The 27,862-nt window shown below is 45.8% G+C and overlaps 1 protein-coding gene across 1 annotated transcript in view; it reads right to left on the bottom strand.

Annotated features, from left to right (window-relative positions):
- The window catches only part of fbxl13 (F-box and leucine-rich repeat protein 13), a 301,931-nt gene that overhangs the window by 199,924 nt on the left and 74,145 nt on the right, over positions 1-27,862 (bottom strand). Inside the window, exons 8-10 of the mRNA XM_086010428.1 lie at positions 13,974-14,078; positions 7,331-7,426; positions 760-895 (exon numbers count right to left, since the gene is read on the bottom strand). Of these exons, the coding sequence (XP_085866554.1) occupies positions 760-895; positions 7,331-7,426; positions 13,974-14,078 (337 nt within the window). The remainder of the gene's footprint in view (positions 1-759; positions 896-7,330; positions 7,427-13,973; positions 14,079-27,862) is intronic.

Consider the following 27,862-nt stretch of genomic DNA (forward strand, 5'->3'; position numbering starts at 1 on the left):
CGTACAATTATGTCCCATTTTTATTTTCAGCACTTGGATGCAAGAGCTTCACCTGTTATGAATGCTCATCCCAAATTCAGGCACAATTACGGGTCAGAAATTATGAATATTTATAGGTGTTTCTGGCAAAGGAAGCTGTTCAGCCCAGGCACTGAAGATGAAAATTTGAGCCACAATGTCTAAACATGTTTGATTAATTGTTATTGAAGATAAATGTGAAGTTAAAGGGTGTCAGCTGTGGCTCAGTTGATAGCACTCTTGCCTCTGAGTCAGAAGGTTGTGGGTTCAAGCCCCACTCCAGAGACTTGGGCACAAAATCCAGGCTGACACTCCAGTGCAGCACTGAGGGAATGCTGCACTGTCGGAGATGCCGTCTTTTATACCGATGTTAAATCGAGGTCCAATCTGCCTGCTCAGTTGGACGCGAAAAATCCCATAGCACTATTCCGAAGCGGAGAAGGGGAGTTCTCCCTGGCCAATATTTATCCCTCAACCAACATCACTAAAACAGATTATCTGGTCACTATCACATTGCTGTTTGGGGGTGCTTGCTGTGCACAAATTGGCTGCTGCGTTTCTTACATTACACCAGTGACTACACTTCAAAAAGTACTTCATTGGCGAGAAAATGTTTTGGGACACCCTGAGGTCATGAAAAGTGCTATAAAAATGCAGGTCTTTCTTTAACCAGAAGGCATCTCTTCGTCAAGCATGAACAAAAATGAATGTGCAGAGATGAAAACTGGCAAATGTACTCACTAATGCCTTTGAAGGTTGCCCAACTAATGTTGCTGCATCCACGAAGGCTCAAATGGATGACAGAAGGGCGGTATCTTCGCAGAATATATGCTACGTCATTGTCTTCGATACATTTTCTTACTGGGTAAAAGTTCATCTGGAATGAAACGTTTCAGAATCAAGACACAGTAAATTGTCATGTAGACATAAAGATAATCAAATTTTTATATTACAATAATCTAAAGAGGGTCTTTCATATCTTATGTCAAAGGGCTTTATACAATTAATTACTTTAATTTTTGAACACAATAACTGTTATTATGTAGGCAAATATAGTGGTCATTCTGCACCAGGTAATGAGGTGAATAACCAGTTAATCTGTTTTTAGGTGGTATATCAGTTGATAAAGGAATCTTGAGCAGGAGACTGCAAGAACTCCTTGCTCTTCTTTGAATGGTGGTATAGGATCTTTAACATCTACCTGAACAGCTGAAATAGGCAAGTGGGATCTCAGTTTAATGTCTCATGCAAAGTACAGCATCTACACCACTGCAGCACTCCCTCAGTACTACAAGTATCAGCCTGGATTATGCACTTAAGTCCCGGTCAAGGACTGGAAAGCCACCATCTTCTTACCCAGAGTGAGAGCTCTACCACTATCACATGTAAGTACAACAGAAAAAAATGTATGTTTCTTATTAGGGTTATTGAGAATTAGGGACTGGGAGTTAAAACATACTGGAGGTAATTTTGATTTTGTGTGATAATGTAAAACAGGTGATAGCGAATCAGCAGCCAGTTTTACATTTCTCCCGATTTTTATTTCTGTTGAATTCAATCACCGGCCGATTCGCTATCACCCATTTTACACCATCACACAAAGTCAAAATTATCCCCACTGGTTCTTTCACCTATAGAATCTGGGTTGAAGTCTAGCATGAACTGACAAAATGAGTATATTTCTCTCTGCTCACTGTAAAAATCCTTTTGTCAAGTGAATATGGGTTGTTGTCACTAAGTTCCAACTGAGTTTGAGATACTAGCACAATGCTGCCCTAATTGGCAGTAAACTTTCTGCCTCATTCAAATAGGTCATAAGGATAACTGGCAGAGGAAATAGAAAAATTCACATTGGTGCAGTAAGGTTGAGGTTAAGGCATATTGTTGAGGTAGACTAGGGGAAACTTTACTCTGCATCTAACCTTTGCCACCTGATCTGAGAGTGCTCAAAGCAGACACTATACACCAACATTTTCATTTTCCTACCACTAAATGGCCATCACCTTACTGACAATCATCTATCAATTTGTTTTTAACGAGCATACTTAATGATTAGATTTCTGACAGCTGCTACCTCAGTAAGTAATGCAGTGTGTTATAGTGTGGTAATGAGACGTACAGAACAAAAGGCATCAGCTTCAATCAGTGAAATAACAAAAAACAGGGCAGAAAAAGTACTCTATTGGGGTCAATTTCTGACTTTGTGCTCCCAGCATGTAGTCTTACTTGCGGGGAGCAGATATAACAACAACTTGCATTTATATAGCGCCTTTAATGTAGTGAAATGTCCCAAGGCACTTCACAGGAGTGTTATCAGACAAAATTTGACACTGAGCCACATATGGAGATATTAGCACAAAAGCAAAATACTGCAGATGTTGGAAATCTGAAATAAAAACAGAAAATACTCAGCAGGTCAGACAGCATCTGTGGAGAGAGAAACAGTTAACGTTTCAGGTCAATGACCTTTCGTCAGAACTGGAGAAGGTTAGAGATATAGCAGGTTTTAAGTTCTCCAGTTATGACGAAAAGTCATCGACCTGAAACATTAACTCTGTTTCTCTCTCCACAAATGCTGCCTGACATGTTGAGTATTTCCAGCATTTTCTGTTTTTATTTAAGGAGATATTAGGACAGCTGACCAAAAGCTTGAACAAAAAGGTAAGTTTTAAGGATGACTTAATGGAGGAGAGGCGCAGAGGGGTTTAGGAAGGAAATTCCAGAGCTTAGGGCCAGGACAGCTGAAAGTATGGCCGCCAATGGTGGAGCGATTAAAATCGGGGATGCGCAAGAGGCCACAATTGGAGGAGCACAGAGATCTCGAAGGCTTGTAGGAGGAGGCTACAGAGATAAGCAGGGGCGAGGCCATGGAGGGATTTGAAAACAAGGATGAGAATTTTAAAACTGAGGTGTTGTAGGACCGCGAGCCAATGTAGGTCAGCAAGCATAGGGCGAAGGGTGAATGGGACTTCATGAAAGATAGGATATGGGCAACAGAGTTTTGGTTTATGTAGGGTGGAAGATGGGAGGCATTGGAATAGTCAAGTCTAGAGGTAACAAAGGCATGGATGAGGGTTTCAACAGCAGATGAGCTGAGGCAGGGGCGGAGTCTGGCGATGTTACGAAGGTGGAAATAGACGGTCTTGGTGATGGAGCAGATATGTGGTCGGAAGCTCATCTCGGTGTCAAATACAACACCAAGGTTGCGAACAGTCTGGTTCAGCCTCAGACAGTTGCCAGGGAGAGGGATGGAGTCGGTGACTAGGGAACGAAGTTTGTGGTGGGGACCAAAGACAATGGCTTCGGTCTTCCCAATATTTAGTTGGAGGAAATTTTTGTTCAACTAGTACTGGATGTCGGACAAGCAGTGTGACAAATCAGAGACAGCGGAGGGGTCGAGAGAGGTGGTGGTGAGGTAGAGCTGGGTGTCATTGGGGAACATGTGGAATCTGACGTGTTTTTGGGTGATGTCGCCGAGCGGCAGCGTGTAGATGAGAAAAACGAAGGGGCCAAGGATAGGTCCTTGGGGAATGCCGGAGGTAGTGGTGCGGGAGCAGGAAGAGAAGCTGTTGCAGGTGATTCTCTGGCTATGACAGTATAGATAAGAATGGAACCAGGTGAGGGCAGACCCAGCTAGCTGGACGATGGACATGAGGCTTTGGAGGAGGATGGTGTGGCCAACTATGTTAAAGGATGCAAACAGGTCAAGAAAGATGAGGAGGGATGGTTTACCATGGTGACAGTCACATAGGATGTAATATGCGACTTTGATGAGGGCCATTTTCAGTATTGTGGCAGGGGCGGAAACCTGATTGGAGGGATTCAACATGGAATTGCGGAAAAGGTGGGCATGGATTTGGGAAGCGACAACACAGTCAAGGACTTTGGAGAGGGGTCAAGGGTGGCTTTTTTGAGGAGAGGTGTGATGACAGCAGATTTGAAGGGGAGGGGAACAATACCTGAGGAGAGGTAATCATTAACAATATCAGCTGACATGGGGGCCAGAAGGAAAAGTTGGGTGGTCAGCAGTTTGGTGGGAATAGGGTTAAGGGAGCAGGGGGTGGGTCTCATGGACAAGCTGAGCTCAGAGAGGGCATGCTGGGAGATGAGAGAAACTAGAGAAAGATGCACGTTCGGGGCTGGGGCAGAGGGGAATCTTAGGAGAAGTTTGGTCCGGTGGGCTAGAGGGAGAGAGGTAAGCAGCAGAGGCAGCTGATCGGATAGTCTCAATCTTTGTGACAAAGAAGTCCATGAGTTCCTCGCACTTGTTGTTGGAGGTGAGGGTAGAGGAGGTAGGGGAGAGGGGTCTAAAAAGATGGTTTCTAGTGGAGAAGAGAAGCCGGAGGAAAGTCATGGTGTGCATATGCACAATTTTCTGACCATTAACTCAAATGGTCAGATAAGCATATGCAGTGTGCACCTGAAATTTCTGACATGCGCTTCTGGAGGGCGAGGCTCCCCACTGGGAGCACAAAGTTGGAAAATGACCCCTTACGTATGCTAGAGACAGAAATGCCCTTTATTCCTACTACTAGTTGATCTCCCACGGCATTGGTTAGGGACAAAAATGTAAAAATAAAATTGCATTTCTTCTTGTAACTACCTTTCATTTTTTTCCACTCTTATTATTTGTTCCCCTCTCTATCTTTCTGTTTGTCTTCCACTCATTTCTTCACTTTCTTTCAGTATGCTTGTCAAACACTTTTCTCATTTTGATGCAAACATTTTGTCAATGACTGTTTTTACCACTCCTTATCTCATTCTTTACATCTGTCCCCCCTCATGTCTTCTCTTATGTGTGTCCCAAGCCCTCACATGTGTTACCTTTTTGATGAACACAATTACTACCTGTTGCCCCAGTGTTATCAAACAAAACTGACAAAGGTGTCCCCTTTTAGAGTACAATCTAAGATAACACTTTGGTGCAGTACTGAGGGAGTGCTGCATTCTCGTAGGTGTCTTTTGGATAAGATGCTAAATGAGGCCCCGTTTGCCCTCTCAGGTGGACATAAAAAATGACACTATTTGAAGAAGAGCAAGGGAGTTCTTCCAGTGACCTGACCAATAGTTATCCCTCAACCAACAGAAATAGTGGGACAAGCTGGATGGACCAGAGGGTCTTTTCCTGTCTGTTCATTGTTCATATGTTCGTATGTTTAAAATAAATTATCTGGTCAGTATCATATTGCTGTTTGTGGGATCTTGCTCTACGCAAATTGACTGCCCCGTTTCCTACATTACAACAGTTGACTACACTTCAAAAGTACTTCACTGGCTGTGAAGCGCTTTGGGACATGAAAGGCGCTATATAAAGGCAAGTCTTCTTTCTTCATAATATCATCAGGCCTTCAAATCATCTTGCATTAGGCAGCAGTTTTATATATTACGCTATGATCTACTACCTTATGATCACAATATCACACAAAGAATGACTTGTATGGACGGTGTCAGTTTTTGTTTCTGTTGCTTGTCAGGGTAGATTTTCAAAGTCCTCACACATAGCAAGGTATCGCACATGCTATGAGTACATATCGGAAAAATTGCAGACAAACTGCCTCCAATTTCTGTCTGTTGAAATTAATGTACAGCGAGTTACAGTGGGCACCCCCACAATTCTCTGATGCGTACTTGTGTTAGGATTCAGAAAATGTTTCCTTTCATATTTATATACAGAGTGGGAAGAGAAAATCAATCACATGGGCAATGCCCCCATATTGAATGTCATTAAAGTCAAACATTTCTTAAAATTGTATTGCTTTTGCGATTGTGCCTATTATTTTATTTCTAATATCTGGAGTAAATGGAAAAATAATTAATTTTGTTTATATTTTTAGCTTGTACAAAGGTCACAAAGGTTAGCAATTTTACATTATATAAAAGTTGCCAACAGATTTGTGTAAAGAAATTATATTCAAAATCAGGCTGTTTTCAGTCAGCTAATATGTTTCAAATTATAGCAATATCATATCATACAATCCACATTAATCTCATGAGATAACATATTTTTTACAGGTTTCCAAATGTCTTATTCCATTCAACAACAACATCTTGCACCTATATAGTGCCTTTATTCAAGGTGTAATCAGGAAAAAATTAACACTCAACCAAAGAAGATGATATTAGGATGGGTGACCAAAATTCTGGTCAAAGAGCTGGGTATTAAGGAGGGTCTTAAAGGAGAACAGGAAGATGCTCTGTTTTCTGTCTCTATCTACCTGGCATGATGCCTATTTTTCACGTTGTTAAAAAAGCCTCCTTCTTTGCATCTAGAAGAAAATTTGTTTCTCGAACTCTGCTAAAAAGTTATGTCTTCCCATATTTTAACCATGTTAAAACAGTAGGGGGGGTTTTAACTTGAGGCGCACCATGGGTGGGAGGGTAGAGCATACCCATGCTCACCCATCATTGCTGCCATGAAGCCCGAGCCATTTTGAGGCCTGGACCTCACTTACATGCCACTGGTGAGCTTGAGGTGCCAAGCAGACACTTTGCTGCAGCTCGCCGGTAGTAGGAGGGTAGGAAATCGCCGGCTCCCAATCTGAGCCAGTTTACAATTGGAGCTTGGGGGGAGGGAGGCAATCTGGTGAGGGGTGGGGAGAGGAAGCCTCGGATGGGCTGGCAGTGGGCCAAGTTTTTTGTGAATCCAGGAGGAGCAGGAGTGCCCCTCCTGGCCCCACCAAAAAAGAATTGAACATTTACTGGGTCGTTTTCTGAGCATTTCCCAGCGGTCCCTTTAAGGATTGCTGGTTACTCCACTCAATACCTGATCCAAATGGCGGAATCCACTCATTTGTACCTTCAAATTGCAATCGGGATCCTATGTATGTCATATGATTCCAATCTGTATATTATAAGTGGTAACCCACCCAAAACAGGCAGGCAGATACCGACCATCTCAGAACCCTATCCAAGATGGCAGTGGTCAGAGTGCCAGCATACACGGGGTGGTAAATGTCCCAATTCCAATTTTGGGTTGCTACCGTTGCATTGATGTCGAACGGAGTCAGTCAAAATTGGCCCTAGTGACATAGGAACATGAGTAGGCCATTCAGCCCTTCGAACCTGCTCCACCATTCAATTAGATAATGGCTGGTCTGTACCTTAACTCTATTTACCCGCCTTAGCTCTATATCCCTTGATACACTTACCTCACAAAAATCTATCAATCTCAGTTTTGAAAGCTCCAATTGTCCCTCCATCCACAGCATGTGAAACGCTTCAGGAGATTTCTGAGATATCTGACAAGGTGCAATATAAATGGATGTTTCTTCTTTTCTTAGTAATGATTTCCGTTCTCAATCACTAAACATACCTTGCTCCAAAGAGAACTTGTCTGTGTAATAATTTTCCAGGATTGACAAACTTGTGCACATCGTGCCAGCTCCCTAACACCAAGCTGATTGAAAATCTAGGATGGAGCAAATAATATTTAGAAAATGGTTATTCAAACACAACTTCAGTACATTTAACTATTAAATGCACTTGGCAATCTTCAGTAAGTGTTTTCCATGATCTTTTAATGCAACATTATCAAGCCTTGGAGATGGCTTGATGAAGCAAGCTAAAGCTCTCAAGTTACGTTTTTCTTACTTGCAAGTAATAGTTAACTTCAAACTTGTATCCAAATCAGGGTTTAAAAAAATCTAATTTACTCAAATATAATCTATTTAGCGTGACGATGGTAACCCTGCCCATTCTCCACAAGTAAAGTATCAGATAACGCAACCCTGAAGCTACACTCTTAAAAGTACTACTCCTTCAATCTGAATTTGGGATTTGCAGATCTAAACAAAACTGTTCCTAAATCGGATCTTTGAATTAGATATCCAGAATCTTGCCCACTTGCAAGTAAGAAAACAGACATAGAATTACATGATCGTATTTCTGTGATCTCTACTAGATCTCCTCTTAACCTTCTCTGCTCAAAGGAGAACAATCCCAGCTTCTCCAATCTCTCCATATAACTGAACTCCCTCATCCCTAGTATCATCCTGGTAAACCTCCAAGGCCTTGACATCCTTCCTAAAGTGTGGTGCCCAGAAATGTAGACAATACTCCAGCTGAGGCCTAACCAATGATTTGTAAAGGTTTAGCATGACCTCTGTTTTTGTATTCAATGCCGCTATTTACAAAGCCAAGTATTGCATATGCTTTCTTAACTACCTTCGCAACTTGCCCTGCCACCCCAGGTCCCTCTGCTCACGCACCCCCCCTCAAAATCGTAGCATTTAAATTATACTGCCTCTGCGTGTTGTTTCTCCCAAAGTGTATCATTTCATATTTATCTGCATTAAATTGTATCTACCATGTGTCTGCCCATTTCGTTGGTCTGACTATGTCCTCCTGAAGTCTGCTATCCTGCTCACTATTTACTAGGTTGCCAAGTTTTGTATCATCCATAAACTTCAAAATTGCACTCGCTAAATCCAGGACATTTATATATAACAAAAAATGGTCCTAATACCGATCCCTGGGGGACCCCACTGCATACTTCTCTCCAGTCAGAAAAACATCCATTCACCATGACTCTCTGCCTCCTATCCCTTAGCCAATTATGTATCCAAGTTACTACTGTCCCTTTAATAGCATGTGCTTCTATTTTCTGAATAAGTCTGTTATGTGGCATTTTATTAAATGCCTTTTGAAAATCCATATATACATCTACTGCACTACCATCATCAACCCTCTCTGTTACTTCATCAAAGAACTCAATCAGGTTAGTCAGACACGATTTAACTATAACAAATCTGTGCTGACTGTCTCTTATTAACCCATGCTTCTCCAAGTGAGAATTAATTTTGTTCTTGACAATGGTGTATTTTCCCTGTCACTGACATTAGACTGATTGGCCTGTAGTTACCAGGTTTCTCCTTCTGCTTTTTTGAACAGGGGTGTAACATTTGCAATTCTCCAGTCTTTTGGCACCACTCCTATATCCAAGGAGGATTGAAAGATTATGGTCAGAGCTTCTGCTATCTCCACCCTAGCTTCCCTCAGCAACCTAGGATGCATCTCAACTGGATCAGATGACTTGTTAACTTTGAGTAATGCCAACCTATTTAGCACCTCCTTTCTATCTATTTTTATCCTATCCAATATGTCTACTCCCCCCCTCCTCTTCTGCAATGTTATCTTCATCGTCTTCTTTTGTGAAGACAGATTCAAAGTAGTCATTCAGTGCACCAGTTATGCCCTCTGCCTCCACAAGATTTCCTTTTTTGTTCATAATTGGCCCCACCATTTCTTTAACTATCCTAATACTTTTTATATGTTTATAAAAGATTTTAGGGTTCCCTTTTATGTTACCCGCTAATTTTTTCTCATATTCTCTTTGCCCTTCTTATATTCTTTTTCAATTTTCCCCTACACACTCTGTATTCTGCCTGGTTTTCGACTGTATTCTGTACCTGAACAATAAACAGCTTTTTCCCCCATTACCTGAAGAGGTTTATTTACGTAACTATATTATCTATTTATTTGTTATTATCTACCTGCAGAAGGTAAGGAAAATGCTATGGGGGCATTTTTTTTATTTGAATGTAAATCAGCAGGTGGGGATTGGGTGTGCGTTGTGCCTGCCTGAAGGAATCGGCTTGGGGCTTGTGTCATTTTCATGGCCAGGCCTCATTTACATAAATTTGGTGAGCTGCCAGCATGAAATGCGCTCCCTATAGGCAGCTCGCCGATCTGGGGGAAGGAGATTTGGTAGGGCTGATTTTGATGGCCCCACTACAGCATCTTAAAGGGAGGGGTTGGAAGGTCAAGACTGAAAGGAAGCACTGATCTTGAAGTGGAGGCAACATTTTTCCGAGCACCTATAGCAGCAAGGACATTAATTGTGGAAGCATTTAAGCCTCAAGACACACACGCAACTACAAAAAAAGTGCGTCAGTCCTGCTTCCAACTTTTCCTGACTGTTAACGTATGCCTCCCAACTTCTACTGCCAATGTTTGGTGGATGGGAGCAGCAACTGGTTGTAGTCTGGTGCACAGTAGCAAAATGGCTTTGGGGGTTATCTGATTTTGATTATCATATATTTGTGCAGCACCTGCCTGTTTGTGACATGAGGCAGCAGGGATATGAAAATTGCCCTGTAGCGGTACATAATTCCCTTTAACTATGTTTGTATAGAGTTTGCATACACAGGGCGTTGCCCCTTTAAGAATGTGTACGGGGCGTTGCCCCTTTAAGAACGCAACCTAACGCGATGACGTCACGTCGCACATCATGTGACCGCCCTAAGCGCGGGCAAACGCGATGACGTCACGTCACACATCACGTGACCGCCCCAAGCGCGGGAAAACGCGATGACGTCACGACGCGATCCTCGGGACTGCCCAGGCAGTCCTCGTGGCGTCCCCGTTCGGGTAAGACCTGTTCCAAGGCTCTCCTGCATCGATCCTTGTTGTTTTCTGTACTTCGTCAAATCCTTCATTAAAGACCTGCTGGATTGTTTCTCCTGAGTCGACCTCAGTGATTTGGTTAGGAATACACCTATTCCTACATTGGTGACCCAACGACGTGAGGACGGGAATTCATCAATACTTACATTGGTGACCCCGTCTCTGTGAACGTTTTTCACGGAAGAAGCGCACAGCCTGAACCCCGTCTCTGTGAACGGTTTCACAGAAGAAGAGCACGCCGAACAACAACCGACGAACACCAATTCCTACATTGGTGACCCCGAGTTTCGTGAACGTTTTTCACGAAAGAAGCGCAGCCGGACTCCAATTTTTGTGAACGATTTTCACAAAAGCAGCACGCCATGGAAGCACCAGCCGTTTCGCTGTCGCTACCGCAATTCAGGAAGCAGCAACCGCCCTCGTGCTTTATTCAGGTAGAAGCCCCGTTTGCCAAGAACATCGATGCGGCACAGACCAACGAGGTCTCCGTATTCGACAGCTCTACCGCCTCACGGATCGTCCGCCTTCTCGACATCTCCCAACGGAACAGCAAGTATGAGACCCTTCCAAGCGCAGGTTCTGCAGGTTTTCGGGCCCACAAGATCGGAGCACGCCCCGGCGGAGAGGCCACGAGGACTCAGTCCTCGCAAACCACCCCTCGCAACCCACGAGGCCTCACCCCTCACAACCCACGAGGACTCGCCCCTCGCAATCCACGAGAATTTGCCCCTCGCAATCCACGAGGATTCGCTCCTCGCAACCCACGAGGATTCCTCCCTCGCAAACCACGAGGATTCCACCCTCGCAAACCACGAGGACCCATCCCTCGCAAACCATGAAGATTCGCCCCTCGCAAACCACGAGGACCCATCCCCCGCCGACGCCGCACCAGCCCGTCAGCCTGCTGGTCTGTTTCTTCTACCACGCTTTTCGGCGCGAAGGCGAAACGTTGCCGCCCTCCTGGCAGTTTTCCCCCTAAATCAACAACTAGAAGCGTTGCTGCCCTCTCTACAGTTTTCCCCTTAACAAAAGCAAACATCTACTGACGCTGCGACCATCGAGGATGGGTCCAACGGGCATCCCGCGGCCGCGATCAGCCACGCGAACATTGCTGTCACCACTGATCACCGATCAACACAGCATCGGGTCACTCTCGTCTGCGTTCCCGACTGCCGAAGAGTTCGCTGATCAACACAGCAACGGTTCACTCTCTTCTGTGTTACCGTAGTAGCACTACGGCACGCACCGTTCCGTGCGTTCCCGACTGCTGAAGAGTTCGTTTGCCTGTCGGCGAGTTCACCAACCTGCCTAGACCCATGTTCATTTCCTCCTGGATTGCCCGTTCGGCGTTCCTGCAGATTTCGTCAGACTGGGGACCTTCTTCCAACAATGACAGCGCCATGGTCCGAGTCTGCCCAACCTGCCAGTCACTATGACGCGGCCAGCTGTTTCGCCCCGGCGCCCGCTTTGAACCACGGGCTGCAGAGGTCACACGCTTCCACGGTCCTTCGCAGGGCTGAATACGTTTTATTCACCCTTACACACGTTGGGATCCGCTCAAGACCCCATCTACCGGACCACATATTTGGACCTCGCCCACCAAGTCGAGACAGCACGACCGCCGAGACCACCCATCGTCGTTATGGTAGCCCAAGTGCGACCACCCGCCAGCCACCCAACAGTCTCCGTCTCGAGATTACAGGAGTCGTTCGGACAGGCTCGTCAGACCATCTCATCATTTGACGTTGCCTGTTAAAGCGAATTCTGGGGGGGCGTATGTAGCAGTACCACCATGTGTCTCTTACTTACTGTACATAATTCCCTTTAACTATGTTTGTATAGAGTTTGCATACACGGGGCGTTGCCCCTTTAAGAATGTGTACGGGCGTTGCCCCTTTAAGAACACGACCTAACGCGATGACGTCACGTCGCACATCACGTGACCCCTAAGCGCGGGCAAACGCGATGACGTCACGTCGCACATCACGTGACCGCCCTAAGCGCGGGCAAACGCGATGCCGTCACGTCGCACATCACGTGACCGCCCTAAGCGCGGGCAAACACGATGACATCACGTCGCACATCACGTGACCGCCCCAAGCGCGGGAAAACGCAATGACGTCACGACGCGATCCTCGGGACTGCAGGCAGTCCTCGTGGTGTCCCCGTTCGGGTAAGACCTGTTCCAAGGCTCTCCTGCATCGATCCTCGTTGTTTTCTGTACTTCGTCAAATCCTTCATTAAAGACCTGTTGGATTGTTTCTCCTGAGTCGACCTCAGTGATTTGGTTAGGAATACACCTATTCCTACAGCCCCCTATTTTCCATAACCAATCAAAATCACTTATTTCATTGTCTCTCATTTCCAAATTCTTTCACTTGAAATGCTTTCTCCAATGCCAATTGATCTCTTGGATATTAATTCCCATTGCAATTAGGAAATGACATTGTGGGTCCACTTATGACACTCGTATGGCGTGTATACCTGCATCATGCAGGTGTACTTTCTGTTGCCTGATCACTGGGAGGAGCTCCACTGCAACGGGGGTAGTGGGGTGGAACAAATGCCTCCCTTCCCCATTAGAATTTTACAATGTGGCTAGAATGTATTAGAAACGGTTTCGACTTGAAATTCCTCCCACTACCCAGACTGTGTCATTTCCATTTCCAAAATAGGTCAAAATTTCTCGACTTTGATTACTTACATATATGTTTATTTTATGGACATAAAGGCCAAAATTTTAATCTAAGGTGAGTTGGGAGTGGGGAGGGGAGGCTAGAAGGCGGTCGGGAAACCTGGGAGGGCGGGTTTCCCGCAGGCCCTGTCAAATTTAATGGCAGGGCCTGATTAACATTTCAAAGCTCTGTTTCCCACCCGCAACCAGCCAGCTGGAGAGGCTGGGGGGGTTGGAGGCTGGGGGGGGTGGGGGGGGAAGGGCGTTGGGGGCCGGAGGTGCATCGGGGGGTGTGAATCGGGAGGTGTGAATCGGGACCGGAGGAGGATCGGGGGCGGGGGGTGGTCAGGGGCTGGAGGAGCATCAAGGCCAGAGGGGGAAGGCCGGGAAGGTGATCAGAGGCCGAAGCAGGAAGGTCAGAGGCCAGAGGGAGGGGATCGGAAGTCTTGGGGAGGGGAGGTCTGGGGGGGGGGGGAAATTGGAGGGCTCGGGAGGGGATGTCCGATTGTGGGGGGGGGGGGGGGTGGTGGTGAGGCAGGGACGCTGGATCAAGCAGGTAAATGGAAAGGCACTTACCTCCTGGATCCAGCAGTCCTCGCCTTACTTTAGCTGGCAGGTTCCTCGAGGCCTGGGAAACCTGACCAGCCAGAGTTAAATTTGTAATGCTGGATCACCAAGGAGGCACGCCAGCCTCATAATAATATTTAAATGGACGACTCGACTCCTGGCAGTGGGTTGGCTGCCCGCCCCCCACCCCCCACTCCGCTTCCATTAGAACCTGATTCCCCCAAAGTATCTGTTAAAGCATTTGAAGTACTCTCTTAATGTAACATACCAAAATTAAAGCAAACAAAGTAGGAATATATATATACACAACCTTTAGTGCTGCTGACCAAGGTAAGTGGGAAATATTATCTTTCATCTCTTCCGTGGTTACCATTTGCATATCACTCTCATCATCCAATTTCCCTTGTTCCAGGCGCTATAAGGAGAGAAAATAGCAGGACGTGGAAGACACAGTGAAATCTGGCATTAGACCAACATCATGAATTTAAGCAAAGTGTCCTTTACATTAAAACAAAATAGCCTGGATTTTCCATTGTCAGCCATTTTTTGCAGCATAAATTGGATATCTGGTAAACAAATTTGGGAACTCCGACACTTTGTACAATAGCATAGTTTCCGAAGTGGGGTGGGACCAGTGGCATTGGAAGTGACTGCATCAAACAGGCATGCACTTCACTTAATTATGTATTTAGTGGCATATCATCCTGCAAACTATTTCCCATCATTTTATCATGCAGGATTTCAAGTATAAAGCACACTCATTTGAAATGGGCATCCTGGATTTCCAGGAAATCAGCTGTGGGAATAGGTGATTTAAAGGGCCCAAGTAAGTTAACGATTATCTTTCATACTTTATTCACTTTTTGAATTTTTCTTCTACTAGCACCTAGGTTCTCACAAGCCGTTCTGTTGTTTTAATTTTTTCTCCCTCCAACACCATTATTGGCAGCAATGGATTCCCCCAATGGGAATCTCCCTATCTGACATCATGTTTAGAAGAGGAAGAGCATCAATGGAGGAATGCCAGGCAAGTTTGGCTGCATGGGAGATGTTCTATGCCCAACTACTGGTACCTGTATACCTGTTTCTTAAGACACAGGTACTCTGGCAAACAATAAGTGTTAATGGAGACTCTTATCCCAAAGGAAGTTGGGGCAGCACACCCAATGGCATCACTCAGATATGTGAATCTTTGCCTATTGTATGGATCACAGTGAATCACACTATAGCAGCACTGCATGAAATAAGGCATATTAAGATCATTAATAGTCAGAGTAGCCCGATTGGCCACTTCCACCAAGATGCCACCAACCATTTTTGCAGAACTCTATATAACTAGCTGACAATGATCATGAGGAATGGTCTTCAGAGAGTCAGGGTCAGCAGAGAGCCAAATACAACTACCATGCCGCATAGGGCTGTCAAATCAAGTGACAGGAGTTCTCAACGTGGCCTGAAATATGGCTCCGCCTCCTTGACGGCATGTTCCAATGCTGACCTCTGGGGATGGTGTCTTACTCTTCAGCAGTGTTCTCTGCTGTCTTACCTTGCAGCCTCTGGAGGAAAATACAGTAGTTAACATTGGCGTGCTTAAGTAGAATTCTAACTACTTTGTGGATTTCTTATCAGGAAAGTGGTAGCTGGCGAAGAGATGGAAGAATGCACAGAAACATTAAAAAAGACACTGAAGGCACAGAAACTCCCATATCTCCATCTTCAACTGTCAGGAAGTCGAGAGGAAGCCAATTATGGCCATTGCTTCAACTTCATGTGGTATCAAATACCCGATTTCGCTATGTTCTCTTCCAGTAGCCTGGCGTTCCCTGGCATTGTGTACTATATTCTTCTGCAAGGAATGCATAATGTTGATTGGCTGCTGCAGTTTCCGGATTCTGCAGTCACAATTAGTTAGGATTCATGGAATGCATGGTAATAATTGTAGGTGTCAGGGAGCAAGGTTGTGAGACTCATTCTGCTAGCATGCATTACAGAATGTGAGACATTTAACACGAGTACTGCTAAATTACTTTGCTTCCATGACAAAGGACAGTGTGAGTGGAATGTGATACCCTAAAGGGAAATATTTGACTACTGCTCCACGGAATACCCATGTGCTTCTTTGTGAGCTCTCTGTTCCGTTATTCATTTGAAAACACTCTTACCTTTGCTGACCTAGCGAAGTCATTAAACATTTTCCAGCACTGCAAGGGGGCTCTTGGGGTTATGGAGCTTCCACTCACAGCCGCTTAAGTTGCAACCTTTCTCCATCCCTTCCTGGGAAGACCAAAGCCATCATTTTCAGCCCCCATCATAGACTCCTTATTCGCGCCATCAATTCCATCCTCCTCCCCAGCCACAGTCTCAGGTTGAACCAGACTGTTCACAACTTCAGCATCTTTTCTGACCCAAGCTGAACTTCCAACCCCATATCCTCTCCATCACAAAGACCACCTACTTCCACCTCCATAATACTTTTTAAAAATCTATTCTCGGGATGTAGGTGTCACTGGCAAGGCCGACATTTTTTGCAGATCCCTAGTTGCCTTTGAGAAGGTGGTGGTGAGTTTTCTTCTTGAAACGCTGCTGTCCATGTGATGAAGGTGCTCTCACGATGCTGTTAGATAGGGAGTTACAGGGTTTTGACGCAATAACGATGAAAAAACAGTGATAATTTTCCAAGTCAGACTGGTGTGTGACTTGGAGGGCAACTTGGACACGATGGCGTGCTGCCCTTGTCCTTCCTGGTGACGCAGGTCACGGGTTTAGTTGGTGCTGCCAAAGAAAGCCTTAGTGAGTTGCGCATTTTTGCAGATAGTACACATTGCAGCCATGGTACGCCAATGAAAGAGGGAGTGGATGTTTAGGCTAGTGGATGAAGTGCAAAACAAGCGGACTGCTTTGTTCTGGATGGTGTTAAGCTTCTTGAGTGTTGTCCCCACCAATCCAGTGTTAGACCATCTGCTGCTGAAACCTTCATCCATGCCTCTGTCACTTCCATATTTGAGAGTTCCTTTGCTCTTCTGGATGGCCTCCTATCCTCCATAAACTTCACCTCATCCAAAACTCTGCTGCCCGTATCCTATCCTGCACCAAGACAATTCCTGTCCGCGGAGACCTATATCAACTCTCAGTTCCCAAACGCTTCAAATTTAAAATTTTAATTTCTGTGTTTAAATCCCTTCATGACCCCACCCCTCCCTAGCTTTGTAACCTCCCCCAGCTCTGGCCTCTTGTGCATCCTTCACTCCCTTTGCCCCATCATTAGTAGCCATGCCTTAAGCTGTTGAGGCCCAAAGCACTGGAATTCCCCCCCCCCCTAAACCCCGCCACCTCTCCTACTATGACCCTCCTTAAAACTGACCTCTTTAACAAAGCTTTTAGTCACTCCTAATAAATATTTTTTTCTTTGGCTCGGCATCCATTTTTTTCTGATTATGCTTCTGTGAAGTTCCTCCGGATGTTTTCTACATTAAAGGAACTATAGCAAGTTGTTGCTGTTGTTGTATTTTCTGGGCTCCCCTGTCGTTATCTGGCCTTCTGTTGGCAGACATGGGATCCCCGCCAACCGCACCCGCCAACCGTCCCCGCCAACCACCCCCCCCCAACAACTAGTGTTGTCAGCCCCACACAGCTGAATTTTGCCGGTGCTCAGAGTGCAGGTTTGGAGGCAGGTCCGCTGTAAACCCGCCTCCTTGTCAGTTTCCCAAGTGTCGAGTCTGTCATCTCTGAACAGACCTGACACCAAGCAACGGGTCAGCCAATTTAGATAGTTAAAAGCTTATTAAAAGGTAGTTATGAACCATTTTCCCATGTACTTACCATTTTGCAAGGTTTTCAACGAGGTTCCCGGAGAGCGGCTATCGCATCAGGTAAGTGTGTCGGGTTCTTAATGACTGTGGATTGCTGTGAATAGGTGAAAGCTGCAGAAGTGGTATAAAACCTACCATTTCACAGCTGTTCACTTCCCAATCTTAGAAGCTGGAGTATTAATGATTTGGAACCCACTTTTGAGCTTTATGCACTTTTGAAGTGTTTGGAGTAATCTCTCTATCCACTGTCACCTCCTTGGAACAACCTATCTAAACATTGACAGATTGCTTCTGTCATCTCACGTTCACCTGCCATCAGAATGGGTATGGTTTTTACTGTCTCACCTTGGTCCTCAGAATCCCACCACAATCAGCCCCAACACCAGCAGCACCAACAACAACACCAGCCTTCTCCGCAATCACCTGATGCTGCACAGGACAGAGGGCATCAGCACCCGACCACATTGCTGCCCGGGAGGCCAGGGATGGCTTCACCATGTCCAGGTTTGCTTCACTTAACACTGTACACTCTGGCTGCCACATGATGCACCAGGTTGGCACCATCCCACACCAACACCATAAAGCATCCCTACAATGCCCAAGCCATTCCTTTCACACTCCTCACCATTGAACGGGGTACCATTATGTCTCACCATTCACTGCAACTCACTAAGCCATTTCCAAAGGTGCACACAAATCGGTCCAAGAATGCAAAGTGTTCAAAATAAAGATTTCAATGTTTGACAGCACATCACCAGAAACGTCACATGAACATTGGCTAAAACACACAAGTGCCTGCCCGTGTGTGTTGTTAGTTGGTATGCTTGCAGTAGGATGAGGATGAGTATGAGGGATGGCTAGTGAGATGGGGAAGTGATAATGTAGATAGAGAGGGATGGATGGAGGTGCAAGGTAAGTTGGTGTGAGTAAAGATGTGAAGGAGTAGGGTAGGGAAGGCAGATTGATGGGGATGTGATGAGTGGCAGAGCAGGAGGAGGTTGAGTGTGGCTCGGCAGTAACGTTTCATGATCTACTGAGATCACTGAAAGGTTTGCGCCACTGCGGCCTGCTCCTCCTGTCGACATCCCTGCTTGTGTCCTCCTGTACAATGTGCAACCAGGATGCGTTGGTCTCTTGGGGAGGTGTCTTCTGCCCATTGGAAGGGAAGAGAACCTCTCTGTGTGCTGTGACTCCCTCCATAAGCATATGGAGGGAGTCATGGGAGAGCCTGGGTGCAGCCATGCACCTTTGTGCAGTGCTTGTCAGTGTTTGCAGCACCTCAATGCTGCAGAACACTGAGAGCAGAACTGTCAAAATCAATTTGGACATGGCCCCTTTAAGGAAACCGGCTGATGACGCGTCATCAAATGACGTCATCAGACTCGCTTCCTATTAATTGGCCAGGAACCTTGCAGGGCGGGCTTAAGAACCCCCTTTAACGTAAAATCCTATTGGAGGCCAGGATCGAGACAGATGCGAGGTCCCCACACGCCATGGACATCGCCCGCCACGGACCCACCAAAGTTGGAAAAATCCAGCCCTCTGCCTCTCCCTTCACTGCCGACAAAACACTAGGAATCCACCAGTGAGCTAAACCTCACATTCAACCTCCAGCTGTGTCAAACCTCAGCTTCATCTCCTCAGTAATGCCAGATCAAAGGATCTCCCATGCTGCAAACTCCTGAAGCATTCCTCAGTGCTACCAAAGCCCACGTCATCCCCCAGTGCTACCAAAGCATAGACTGCTAACAAAGCTCTCAAGTGCAGCTAAACCCAATTCCCCTTCCCAGAACTGCTAACTACCAGCGGGTAAAAGTTTCTTGGGGATCCTCCCAATCTCTTAGCAGATCGGCAGAAACCCTGTTTATGACATTTCTCCAGGGTTTCTGCCAATATTCGGCCGAAGTTTTGTCAGCCGTTCAGGAGAAACCTCTGAGGAAATTTTACCCCATAATATCGATCTCCAGTTAGTGCATATTGTCCACCACCCTGCTATGTATTCTCCGCTTTAAAAATGGTAAAGGATAAAAATTAAAAACAGTTATATATAAATTATAAAGGCCACTCATTTACAGTTTTCACAGAATAATGGACAGAGTTGTGAAATCTAACACCCAAAGCACCAGTAAAAATATCAGAATACATTTTAATAAAAATGAAATTTGACTCCGTTATGGTTAATGAATGGCCCCAATTTATCCCATACATGCTATAAATATCCCTATTGCTATGAAACTGTATTTTCTGACCGTGATTGATGCTAGTAATATATTAAAAATCATACATGTCAACTTTTTCTATTATAGATTCCTATCTCCACATATAATAGAAACCAACATAATCTTGTCACACTGTAATCACACTCTCCCACCAGTGAAGACGCTGCACCACCACCATTGCTGGGAAGGTGTAAATACAGCCTAATGTGGCAGTTTTCATTATAAATGTGGCCATAGGAATTTATGATGGAATATAAAAATGACAAAATCTAAGCCTTTGTAGGGACTGAATTATGTTTGCAGCCCTGATCCAATTAGTAGGGTAGCCCTGGTCCTGCCTTTTAATCCCACTTCACCTGAAGACTACATACAAATGGTCTTGACTCCCCATATGTAACACCATGGAGATCAACTAGTTCAGAAAAAGGTCTGTTTGGAATGTCCATTCTAAAATGCCATTTTACGCTTTAAAATTCATGGCTATCAAAATGGGGAGAACACGTTAAGAGAATTTGCACTCCCGTTATATAGAATGGATACAGCATAGAAGGAGGCCATTCGGCCCGTTGCGCCCATGCTGGCTCTCTGCAAGGGCACTTCATCTAGTCCCACTCCCCCGCCCTTTCTCCGTAGCCCTGAATTTTTTTTTCCTTCAGGTATTTAACCAATTAAGTTTTAATGTTTCTTGGATGCCTGTTTTCAATGATCATTCGGAACACTGATCCACCCCAGCATAAAACATGGGAGCATATGTGCTGCCATATACACGTATTTGTACATTCACATTAAAATTAGCCTCCAGCCAGTTTTGATAAGATCGTCTTTCACAGTTGGGCAGCATGAAATGAGTAGGGAAATTGTGTTGCCATAATATGGTGGCCCAATACTGACTTTATTCTACTGTTGTAAGCATAAGGCAGTGAAAAATCCAGCATGTTAATTTTGCTTATGATTGGGATGACTCCACGCTAGACTGGAGCCATACCTAGCACAAAGGAAGATGGTTGTGGGTGTTGGAGGCCAATGATCTCAGCCCCAGGATGTTGCTGCAGGGGTTCCTCAGGGCAGTGTCCTAGGCCCAACCACTGCTTCATCAATGACCTGCCCTCCATCAAAAGGTCAGAAATGGGTATGTTCGCTGCTGATTGCATAGTGTTCAGTTCCATTTGCAACTCCTCAAATAATGAAGCAAACGGTGCGCGCATGCAGCAAGACTTGGACAACATTCAGGCTTGGGCTGAGAAGTAGCAAGTAACATTTGAACATATCCCTGGGTATGTCCTGTCCTGTCCCAACGGACAGACCCACCAGAGGTGGTGGCATAGTGGTATACAGTCGGGAGGGAGTGGTCCTGGGTGTTCTCAACATTGACTCCGGACCCCATGAAGACTCATGGCTTCAGGACAAGCATGGGCAAGGAAACCTCCTGCTGATTACCACCTAATATCCCCCTCCCTCAGCTGATGAATCAGTACTCCTCCATGTTGTACACCACTTGGAAGAAGCACTGAGGATAGCAAGGGCACAGAATATACTCTGGGTGGGGGACTTCAATGTCCATCGCCAAGATTGGCTTGGTAGCACCACTACTGACCAAGCTTCCTGGGCCTGCGGCAGGTGGTGAGAACCAACATGAGGGAAAAACGCACTTGCCCTTGTCCTCACCAATCTACCTGTTGCAGATGCATCTGTCCATGACAGCAGTGGTAGCAGTGATCATCGCACAATCCTTGTGGAGACGAAGTCCCGTCTTCACACTAAGGACACCCTCCATTGTGTTGTGTGGCACTACCACCATGCTAAATGGAATAGATTCAGAACAGATCTAGCAGCATCAAACTGGGCATCCATGCAGTGTTGCAGGCCATCAGCAGCAGCAGAATTGTATTCCACCATAATCTGTAACCTCATGGCCTGGAATTACCATCAAGCCAAGGGACCAACCCTGATTCAATGAGGAGTGCAGAAGAGCATGCCAGGAGCAGCACCAGGCGTACCTAAAAATGAGGTGTCATCCTGGGGATGCTGCAACATAGGACTACATGCATGATAAACAGCGGAAGCAGCATGCTAAGACAGAGCTAAGTGATCCCACAATCAACAGATCAGATCAAAGCTCTTCAGTCCTTCCACATCCAGTCGTGAATGGTGATGGACCATTAAACAACTAATGTGAGGAGGAGGCTCCATGAATATCCCCATCTTCAATGATGGCGGAGCTCAGCACGCAAGTGCAAAAGACAAGGCTGAAGCATTTGCAACCATCTTCAGCCAGAAGTGCCGAGCGGATGATCCATATCAGCCTCCTCCTGAGGTCCACATCATCACAGAAACCAGTTCAGCCAATTCGATTCACTCCATGTGATATCAAGAAATGGCTGAGTGCACTGGATACAGAGCAAAGGCTATGGGCCCCGACAACATCCTGGCTGTAGTGCTGAAGACTTGTGCTCCAGAACTAGCCGCACCTCTAGCCAAGCTGTTCCACAACAGCTACAACACTGGCATCTACCCAACAATGTGGAAAACTGCCCAGGTATGTCCTGTCCACAAAAAGCAGGACAAATCCAATCTGGCCAATTACCGTCCCATCAATCTCAATTATCAGCAAAGTGATGGAAGGTGTCGTCAACAGTGTTATCAAGAGGCACTTACTCACCAATGACCTGCTCACAATTGCTCAGTTTGGGTTCCGCCAAGACCACTCAGCTCCAGACCTCATTACAGCCTTGGTCTAAACATGGACAAAGAGCTGAATTCCAGCAGTGAGGTAAGAATGACTGACCTCGACATCAAGGCAGCATTTGACCGAGTGTGGCATCAAGGAGCCCTAGTAAAACTGAAGTCAATGGGAATCAGGGGGAAAACTCTCCACTGGCTGGAGTCATACCTAGCACAAAGGAAGATGGTTGTGGTTGTTGGAGGTCAACCAGCTCAGCAACAGGACATTGCTGCAGGAGTTCCTCAGGCCTAGGCCCAACCATCTTCAGCTGCTTCATCAATGACCTTCCCTCCATCATAAGGTCAGCAGTGGGGATGTTCGCTGATGATTGCATTGTGTTCAGTTCCATTTGCAACTCCTCAGATAATGAAGCCGTCCATGCCAGCATGCAGAAAGACCTGGACAACATTCAGGCTTGGGCTGATAAGTGGCAAGTAACATTTGCACCACACAAGTGTCAGGCAATGACTATCTCCAAAAGGAGAGAATCTAACCACCAACCCTTGACGTTCAACAGCATTACCATCGCTGAATCCTCCAAAATCAACATTGTGGGAGTCACTATTGACCAGAAACTTAACTGGACCAGCCACATAAACACTGTGGCAACAAGAGCAGGTCAGAGGCTGGGTATTCTGCGACAGGTATCTCACCTCCTAACTCCCCAAAACCGTTCCTCCATCTACAAGGCACAAGTCAGTAGTGTGATGGATAACTTGCCTGGATGAGTGCAGCTCCAACACTCAAGAAGCTCGACACCATCCAGGACAAAACAGCCTGCTTAATTGGCACCCAATCCACCACCTTAAACATTCACTCCCTCCACCACTGGCGCACCTTGGCTGCAGTGTGTATCATCTACAAGATGCACTGCATCAACTCGCCAAGACTCCTTCGACAGCACCTCCCAAACCCACAACCTCTACCACCTAGAAGGACAAGGGCAGCAGGCGCTTGGGAACACCATCACCTGCAAGTTACCGTCCAAGTTACACACCATCCTGACTTGGAAATATATCACCATTCCTTCATAGTCGCTGGGTCAAAATCCTGGAACTCCCTCCCAAACAGCACTATGGGTGTAACTTCACCACACAGACTGCAGTGGTTCAAGAAGGGGGCTCACCACCACCTTCTCAAGGGCAATTAGGGATGGGCAATAAATGCTGGCTTTGCCAGCGACGCCCACATTCATGGGACTAATAAAAAAAAAACTTGCATTTCTCTAACACCTTTAACATAAAAAGTGTCCGAAGGCATTTCACAGAGTCACAAGGGAAAAATGGATACCGAGCCGAAGGATAGATTAGGAGTGGCCAAAATCTTGGTCAAACAGGTAGATTTTCAGGAGGGGGAGGTGGAGGTAGAAGGTTTAGGGAGGGACGTTCAGAGCATGGGGCCTAGGCAGCTGAAGTCATAGCTGCCAATCAGTAGAATAGGCAAAGACACACATTAAGGGAATACATAAGGGTGATGAGTTGATGTCATATAAGAACATAAGGAATAGGAGCTGGAGTAGGCCATTTGGCCTTTGAGCCTGCCCTGCCATTCAACAAGATCATGGCTGATTTTCTACCTCAACTGCACTTTCCCCATATCCCTTAATTCCCAAAAATTTATCGACCTCTGTCTTGAATATACTCAACGACTGAGCATTCACAGCTCTCTGGGGTAGAGAATTCCAAAGATTCACAACCTTTTGAGTGAAGACATTTCTCCTCATCTCAGTCCTAATTCTGAGACTAGATTCCACAGCCAGAGGAAACATTTTCCCAGCATTAACCCTGTCAAGCCCCTTAAGAATTTTAGATGTTTCAATTAGATCATCTCTCATTCTTCTAAACTCTAGGGAATATAGACCTAGTCTACTCAGTCTCTCCTCATAGGGCAATCCCCTCATCCCAGGAACCAGTCTAGTGAACCTTCGTTGTACTCCCTCTAAGGCAAGTATGTCTTTCCTTAGGTGTGGCGACCAGAACTGTACACAGTACTCCAGGTGTGGCCTCACCAATGCCCTGTATAATTGTAGTAAGACTTCTTTACACTTATACTCTAATCCCTTTGTAACAAAAGCTAACATACCATTTGCTTTCTTAATTGCTTGCTGTACCTTGTGGGGAAGCTTTTAGAAATTATAATCAGGGACAAAGTTAACAGTCACTTGGACAAGTGTGGATTAATTAAGGAAAACCAGCACAGATTTGTTAAAGGCAAATCGTGTTTAACTAACTTGATTGAGGTTTTTGATGAGGTAAGAGAGGGTTGATGAAGGCAATGCAGTTGACATGGTGTACATGGACTTCCAAAAGGTGTTTGATAAAGTGCCACATAATAGGCTTGGCAGCAAAGTTGAAGCCCATGGAATAAAACAGACAGTGGCAGCATGGATACAAAATTGGCTAAGTGACAGGAAGCAGAGTAGTGGTGAACGGTTGTTTTTCGGACTGGAGGAAGGTATACAGTGGTGTTCCCAATGGGTCGGTACTAGAACCACTGCTTTTCTTGATATATATTAATGACTTGGGCTTGGGGATACAGGGCACAGTTTCAAAATTTGCAGAGGACACAAAACTTGGAAGTACAGTGAACAGTGACGAGGATAGTGATAGACTTTAAGAAGACATAGACAGGCTGGGGAAATGGGCGGACACGTGGCAGATGAAATTTAAAGCAGAAAAGTGTGAAGTGATACATTTTGGTAGGAAGAATGAGGAGAGGCAATATAAACTAAAGGGTACAATCCTAAAGGGGGTGCATGAACAGAGAGACCTAGGGGTATATGTGCACAAATCATTGAACGTGACAGGCAGGGCAGGTTGAGAAAGTGGTTAAAAAAGCATATGTGATCCTGGTTTCATAAATAGAGGCATAGAGTACAAAAGCAAGGAAGTCATACTAAACCTATATGAAACACTGGTTCGGCCTCAACTGGAGTAGTGTGTCCAATTCTGGGCATCGCATTTTAGGAAGGATGTGAAGGGCTTAGAGATGGTGCAGAAAAGATTTCTGACAATGATTCCAGGGATGAGGGACTTCAGTTACGTGGATAGACTAGAGAAGCTGGAGTTGTTCTCCTTAGAGCAGAGAAGGTTGAGAGGAGATTTGATAGAGATGTTCAAAATCATGAGGGGCCTAGACAGAGTAGATAGAAACTGTTCCCTTTGGCGGAAGGGTCAAGAACCAGAGGACACAGATTTAAGGTGATTGGCAAAAGAACCAAAGGCAACATGAGGAAAAAAATGTTATGCAGTGAGTGGTTAGGTTCTAGAATGCACTGCCTGAAAGGGTGGTGGAGGCACACTCAATTGTGGCTTTCAAAAGGGAATTGGATAAGTACCTGTAGGAAAATTTGCAGGGCCATGGGGAAAGGGCGGGGGAGTGGGACTAGCTGAAGTTCTCTTGCAGAGAGCTGGCACGGGCTCGACGAGCCAAATGGCCTCCTTCTGTGCTGTAACCATTCTATGAAACAACATCCATAGACATTCCCCTGTCCACTACTTTAGTCACCTCTTAAAAAATTCAATCAGGTTCGTCAGGCATGACCTACCTTTCACAAATCCATGCTGGCTCTCTGATCAACTGAAAATTTTCAAGGTGTTCAGTCACCCTATCCTTAATTATAGACTCTCGCAATTTCCCGACAATAGAAGTTAGGTGAACTGGTCTATAATTCACTGGTTTCCCTCTCTCGCCGTTCTTAAGAAGTGGAGTGATGTACAATTTTCCAATCTAGCAATATGCAATGTGATCACCTACTTCCTTTAAAACCCTGGGTGGAAACCATCTGACCGTGGGGATTTGTCACTCTTTAGTGCCATTATTTTCTTCGTTACTGTTATTTTACTTATGTTAATTTTATTGAGTCCCTGTCCCGGATTCAATATTTTCAATATTAGTTTCCTTGGGATTTCCGGCATGCTATCCTCTTCTTTGACCCCCACCTAAAGCTCTGTATCCTCACTAGTGATTCCACTCCCATTCCAAGGCATTGCCTCAGGTTAAACAAGACTGTACAGCTTTGCCATCCTGTTCAGGCTGGCTGTTGGACAGGTAGGCCTTTGGCACCAGGCTGCAGCCAGGGAGTGGAGAAGAGGAAGGGAAGAGACGAGATGTGGGAGGGAGAGATCGGGGGTCAGTATCGATTGGGGTGCCGGGAGGGGACATTGATGGGGGGACCGGGAGAGATCAGGGGTCGGGAGGGGGATATCGATAGGGGGCTTGGAGAGATCATAGTGACATCAATGGGGGGGGGGGGGCAGGAGAGATTGGGGAGCAGGGGGAGGTCATGGAAGAGTCCAGAGAGATTGGGGAGGAGGCAAAAAGATTACAGGGGGCCCATGGAGGACATCGGATCTCGACGGGGGTGGGGTGGGGAGGGGTGGTGGGGGCATCAGATCGCTGGGGAGGTTAACAGTTTGCTTGGTGGGCTGGGGAAAGCAATCCTGATCCTGTTGGCCCTCAAGCAGTGCTGGAAAGGCACTTACCTCTTCCATGCAACAATCTTTGCCTCCCTTTAACTGCCGGGTTTCCCGGGGCCCGATTAAAACTGGGCTCTGTTAAAACCGGAAGTGGGCGGTTGGGTTTGGTTTGAAATTTTTTTCATTTTTACTTCCCACCTGACTGAAACCTACCCATTTTTGGGGGTTAAAATTCCCCCCAATGGCTTTGGTCTTCACAATGTTTAGCTGAAGAAAATTATGGCTCAGCCGAGACTGGATTTCAGACATGCAGTCTGACAGCATAGAGGCAGTGGGGAGATTGAGAGAGGTGGTGCAAAGATAGAGCTGGGTGTCATTACCTCCATGTGGAAGCGAACAACAACAACAAAAAGTTGCATTATATAATGCCTTAAACTTAGTAAAACATCCCAAGGCGCATCATAAGAGTGTAATCAGACAGAAATTGACACCAAGCCAAAGAATAAGACAATAGGGGAGGTCAGAGATAGGTTTTAAGGAGAGTCTTAAAGGAGGAGAGAAAGGTGGAGGGGGAATTCGAGAGCTTAGGGCCTAGACAGCTAAAGGCATGGCCGCCAATGGTGTGGCAAAAGAACTGGAGGATGCACAAATGGCCAGAACTGGAGGAGCACAGAGTTCTCAGAGAGTTGTAGGACTGGAGGATGTTACAGAGATAGGCCTTGTTGGGATTTAAACATGAGGGTGAGAATTTTAAAATTAAAGCATTAGTGGACCGGGAGCCACTGTAGGTTAGCGAACACGGGTGACGGGTGAACGGAATTTGTTGTCACTTAGGATATGGGCAGCAGAGCTTTGGGTAAGCTAGTTGCACCAGTGTTCTGAGATTTTAAAAGTGCAAGAGAGTCATAGGTTTCAGTGTGTAATCATCATCCCACAGCTGACCATTCAGTAGGCTCCAATCTCTTTGACGGAGGTAAGCACCAATTTTTATTCGGGACAGGAGTGCCAGGTCTGGGGGCTGGAGTGGGAGG

Source organism: Somniosus microcephalus, chromosome 17, assembly GCF_052327205.1.
Source record: "Somniosus microcephalus isolate GS21.2 chromosome 17, FLI_Smic_1.0, whole genome shotgun sequence".
NCBI classification, from domain to species: Eukaryota; Metazoa; Chordata; class Chondrichthyes; order Squaliformes; family Somniosidae; genus Somniosus; species Somniosus microcephalus.